The sequence below is a fragment of the Mauremys reevesii genome, linkage group 1, assembly GCF_016161935.1.
Source record: "Mauremys reevesii isolate NIE-2019 linkage group 1, ASM1616193v1, whole genome shotgun sequence".
Taxonomy (NCBI): domain Eukaryota; kingdom Metazoa; phylum Chordata; order Testudines; family Geoemydidae; genus Mauremys; species Mauremys reevesii.
The window spans coordinates 7952803-7958346 of NC_052623.1; the positions used below are offsets into that span (position 1 = coordinate 7952803).

At 46.9% G+C, this 5544-nt stretch overlaps 1 protein-coding gene across 1 annotated transcript; it reads right to left on the reverse strand.

The window, feature by feature from the left end:
- Positions 1–3394: 3394 nt before the first annotated feature.
- On the reverse strand, positions 3395–4327 carry LOC120395351 (olfactory receptor 52D1-like). The gene has a single exon (XM_039519693.1). It carries the CDS (start codon positions 4325–4327, stop codon positions 3395–3397), a length of 933 nt encoding a protein of 310 aa, XP_039375627.1.
- Between the last annotated feature and the right edge of the window lie 1217 nt (positions 4328–5544).

The window sequence follows — 5544 nt, forward strand, 5'->3', positions numbered from 1 at the left end:
TCAGTGCAGCCTGAAATGGGGAAGGAGAATGCAGACAGGGTGTCAGAAAATGATGGGAGATTGAACCAACTGAGGAGCACAGTGATATCCTTCTCCCAGGAGCAAAACCAGTTACCAGAGCCCACAGCAACAGCTCACAGAAATATCTCCTCAAACTAGGTTAAATGCAGAGTCTGCCTGAACCTGGGAAAAGGGAGAAATCAGCCTGAACTGCTTTTCTGGGGGTGAAGAGAACCTCAGCATCAGCTCAGCCTGTGCTGCAAAGAAGAGAGGGACAGACCTGGCAGGAGGAAGATAGGATGTGGAAACTAAAAGGAGACAGTGTGAGTCACTCTTCCTCAAAACGACACAAAGCTTTAATGTATTGCAGCCCATTAGAAACCTGGACATACCTTTCAGACACTACTTTTCTGTATTGGCAATTGCTCGTGTTCCCACAAGGCTGTAGTGAGGTTGCTCACGGAAAGAGGGATAGTCCAGAGTGGGGAAGCTGCCAGAGACAATCTACTACTGTGCGGTCCATGTTAATTTACAGTCTGAAACACCAACCCCTGCATCCAGGAGGGTTCTGCCCAGAGGCCTCGTTACACCTCTTTGGTCTGTGCATTAGGCAGGGTGTCTATTCCCTATTTTGTCCAGTTTCAGGACTCCGTGCCACTGTGATCTGGATACTGCACGTCCCATTGTCCCACCTTCTCCTCCCTCCCACCACCGCCACAGACTTTGTGTTCTTGGACCTCTCCCTGTGAGATTTCCAGCACTGCCTGGATATGTCTAAGCCAGAAACATGCTTTTATTTTTACTTCGTTTTGGCCCTTCTCATTCTCTCCAGACCCAGAGATGCAGGGGCACAGAGAGAGCAGACCCCTCTCCCCCATGAAATAAAATTGTTATCCTAATTGTTTTGAACCTTTTTACCACTCATCTCAATGGGACCAGATTTCGGCTTAATGTTTAATGTTCGACTCCCAGCTGTTAAAATCGTGGCTTTGGGTCCTGCGCAGAGAGCAGTTTTTTGTCATGGTGCTGAAAGAGTCTGAAGGAAACCCCCAGTTTATGTGGCGTTCAGAGACCAGGCATGAAAGATGGGGATTTCAAAACATGTGGGTCCTGATTTTCCTCTCAGGGAAGCCAGTGTCAATCTGAAGTGACCCACTGAAGGCAGAATGTGAGAGCAGAATCTGGCCAGTGTGTGACTCATTCTTGTTGTGAACCCTGTGGTAACACAGATACCCACTGCAGAGCTTTGACTTTACTAACTAAGAACACAGTGAAGTTGATGAATTGGAAAAACCACACAGCCCAAAAAATAGGAAGCTACTGAGACAGATAGAAGGACATAAGAGACAACAAAGAACTGATCTTAAAAACAAATATCTGTCTAAACTATTTCCAATACATATGTAGTTCCAATTTTACCAGGTAAATCCACTGGTGCTTCTGACAATACTAAACAGTTCAACCCTGGAACCCTTCCTGAGCCCTCAGCACTAACTTTAATGCAGAAAGAGGCAACTCACTGTAATACTGCTCAGCGGCGAGAGGGAATCTCCTTGCTGGAACAGGAAGGCAGAGCTGTACTGGACAGCAACTTTTATGATTTCCTTGTACAGTCCCTGGGGACTTTGTTATTGGTCAGGACTCCCAGACAATTCCCAGGGCTCTGTGAGGAGCGGGACGAGCAGAAAATAGACCCTGGAGAACTCCAGCTTGAGAGCCTCCCATGGGAGTGAAGAAATGATTTGCCAATACCAGGGGTTGGATTGTCAGTTAAACTGAGTCTTGCAGACTGTTTAGCCTAGCAATTGATAATGGCTTTCTTTTGTGTGTGTAATGTGTTGCCATTTTCACTGTGTGTGGGAATACTGCCACAAAATACGGGACCAAAATCCATTTTCAATTGCTCATAGCAGCATAGCGCTGTGTACTCACCATGTAGTCGCAATATCCAGTCCATTAGCCTTTTAAAAGTCATCGGCACCCTGTGGAGGAAAAATTATGTGCTCCTGGATTGATGCAAGCAGAAGAGTATAGTAAAGGTATTCATCTCCATGAATTCTGGCATCAAAGGTATGTGCCAGTATGCCTTTGTGAGGTCTAAACTGGATAAATATCTTGCAGCTCAAACTGTTCTAATAGTTCATCCATTCTCTGCATCTAGTCAGCATAAAATTTCAATACTGTGTTGATCTTTCAGAAATCTATGCAGAAATGGGTTGTATTATCCTGCCTCAGAACACATACCATGGGTGTTCTCCACTCGCTATGTGATACCTTCACCCCTCCCATAGCAAACATGACCTGGAGTTTGTCTCACATGGTATACCACACTTTAATGGGGGAGAGCCACAGAGTTTCCCATGCCTGATGCCCGGGACCATTTCAGTATGGTGGTATTTTAGGTGGATGTGCCCTGCTGGGTTGATAACCCAGTGGGAAGGAATCAATCAACTGCTACATCCCAGTCTTTTCTTTGAGCTACATCCCTCCCCCATGCTTGTGTCGTAGGAGCCTGTGGGCCTAATTTGAGCTCCACAGGGTATGAGTGTGATGGGTTGTCACCACTGGGGTGCCGTCTGAGAACTGTGGGAAGTGCTGGGCCCCTTCTTACCACCCAGCTGGGCTGGTCCTTTTTCAAAATGCTTCTCTGTGACTCAGCCTCTCCAGGCCCTGTTATCACCAAACACAGCAGCCTATGGCACCACACACCCAAACAGAGCTACCCGAGGGATTACTTAATCAAGCAAGGACGCAAGGACAAACAGCAGACACCAGGTCAGTGGGCCTGCAATGACCACAGCCCTGGACAGCATCCAGAATGTGTTCACCTGGGGACTGGATATCCTGGCCTGAGACACAATATTATTCAGGAACGAGGGGCAGACCAACTGATCATTCATGCCTAAGGTTAAGATTTTGTCACAGTTATTTTTAGTAAAAGTCACACACAGGTTGTGGGCAATAAAAAAAATATTCACAGAATCCGATGATCTGTCTTTAATTTTTACCAACGGAAAGAAAAAAGGGAATGGGAATGGACAGGGTGATGATTTAAGCCTGATCAGGAGGATGAGAGCCCAAGCCCTTCTTCGGGAGGGTTGAGAACCTGCTGCTTCCGCGGCTGACAGTACTCAGTGTTCTGAAGCCCATGACACAGCCCCAGCATCACAGGCTACGGAGGCCCCTGCCGCCCATGGTAGCTCAGAGCTCTGGGTTCCCCATCTCCTACGCTGGCTGACAGTTTCTGGGTCCTTGGCCACCCATGGCACCTAATTGCTCAGACTTCTGATTCGGTCTCCCACAGTATTCTTGCCAGCAATTTAAAAAAGTATGGGCTGGATGAATGGACTGTAAGGTGGATAGAAAGCTGGCTAGATCATCAGGCTTAACGGGCTTAACGGGTGTATTTAACCACTTTGTCACGAAGCTCTTTGGTTTTGACCCCATAAATGATAGGGTTGAGCATGGGGGGGATAAGGAAAGTAAGGTTGGACAAGATAATGTGAACATGGGGCTCTATACCCTGACCAAACCGGTGTGTCAGGCTGGTGAAGAGGCCAGGACTATAAGTTGTCAGCATCACACAGATGTGGGCTGTGCAGGTGTTGAGGGCTTTCTGGTGGGATTTCTTTGAGGACATTTTTAGGATGGCCCTGATGATCAGACCATAGGAGATGGCAATGAGCATCAGGTCTATCCCGCTGACTACAAATGCTATAACCAAGCTGTACATCCTGCTGACTGTGATGTCCCCACAAGATATCTTCGCCACAGCCATGTGCTCGCAGTGCGTTTGGTGGATAATGCGGTTGGCACAGAATGGCAACCTACTCAAGATCAGAGGCAGAGGCAGGATGAAGAGAGCAGACCGTATCAAGCCTACAAGCCCTAACGTAGCGACTCGTGCGTTGGTGAGGATGGTGGTGTATCTCAGAGGGTTACATATGGCAACGTAGCGATCGAAGGCCATTGTCACGAGGATGGCTGACTGCGTAAAAGAAACTGTGTGAAGGAAGAACATCTGGGCGAGACACCAACCCACAGTAATGGTTTTGAAATTGAACCAAAATATACACAGTGCCTTTGGCACAACCAAGGTACATGTGGCGATGTCTGTGAGTGCCAGCATGCTGAGCAGCAGGTACATCGGCTTGTGCAGTGTCTGTTCCTTGCCTACAATAAACAGAAGCATGGCATTTCCCAACAGGCTGATAATGTAGGACATAGAGACAGGAATGGAAATCCAGATGTGGGCAGCTTCCAAGCCAAGGATCCCCGATAGGCTGAATGTTGAAGGGTTAGAGGGGGTGAGGTTGAAAGTTGCCATGATAGGGTGCTAAATGTGTCAATCAGGCTCGGAAGTCCGCAAGGTTCCTGTGCAGAGAGAGAAGCACAGCAAGGGGGTTACACGCTTTATACAATAAATAGTACGGTAAATATTTTATCTTTATTAACAACCTAGAAAGGGGGGTCAGCAGTGAGGTGGCGCCAGATTATTTACAGATGGCACCAGATTATTTAACTCATAGTCAAGTCCAGAGAAGTCCTCAAAGCCAGGTGAATGGGCAGTATGATAGCAGATGCACTTAGATGTCAATAACTTCAATGTGTATTTCCACTGGAGGGAAAAGCTTGAACTCCTTAAACACCTTATAATGTTCTAATTTAACTGTATGAACTCCAGACACGGACCTGGGCATCATGGTACACAGCTCTTTGAAACCCTGTTCAAAGTGAAAGCATGGACAGAAACTGAGCAAAGCACTAGGTTCCAGTAGGAGGGAGATGAGGAATCACAGAGAAAATACAATGCCATGAGATCTATTGGTCAATGTTTCACCCTCCTCTAGACTCCTTTGTGTAGTATTGGACTCCCATCTCCCCCAGGATATTGCAGAAGTAGAGAGGCCAGGGCAGTGAGGATGATCAAGGGCCTGCAGAAACTCTCATATGGGAGAGATTTGGAAGACGCTGTCACTGTCAGAGAGAGGACACCTGACTGGATGGACATAGCTCTTATCCATGATGCAATTGCTATATTGGAAAGAAACCAAGTTTCCCAAATGGAAACAGGTGTTATCATGCTGGGCTCTGACTTTGTGCTCAATTGAATGGGCACAAAGGGCACAAAAGGCTCAAAGCTCTTGGCATTTAGGGCTACAGGCCAGCACCTCTGTTACTTCCCTTGTTTCTTTTGGTGAGACTTTCTTGCAGACACCCAGCTTTGTCTGAGACAGAAGTTACAGGTGTTAACTGACAAGTGTAAGCAGAGATGTGTGCCAGCAACTCAGCTGCTTACCCTTCTCGTGACTGAATATCAATGAAGTTTGCAAATGACAAAAAAATTGGGGGAAGTAATGAAGAGGACAGGTCACTGATTCAGAGCAATCTGGATTGGTTGGTTAACTGGGTCGAAGCAAGCGATACGTGTTCTGATATAGCTATGTAGAGATCTACATCTAGGACTGTAGGTGACGCTTACACAATGGGGCACTATGGGAAGCACAATGACTCTAAATAGGATTTGGGTGTGTGAAGGGATAA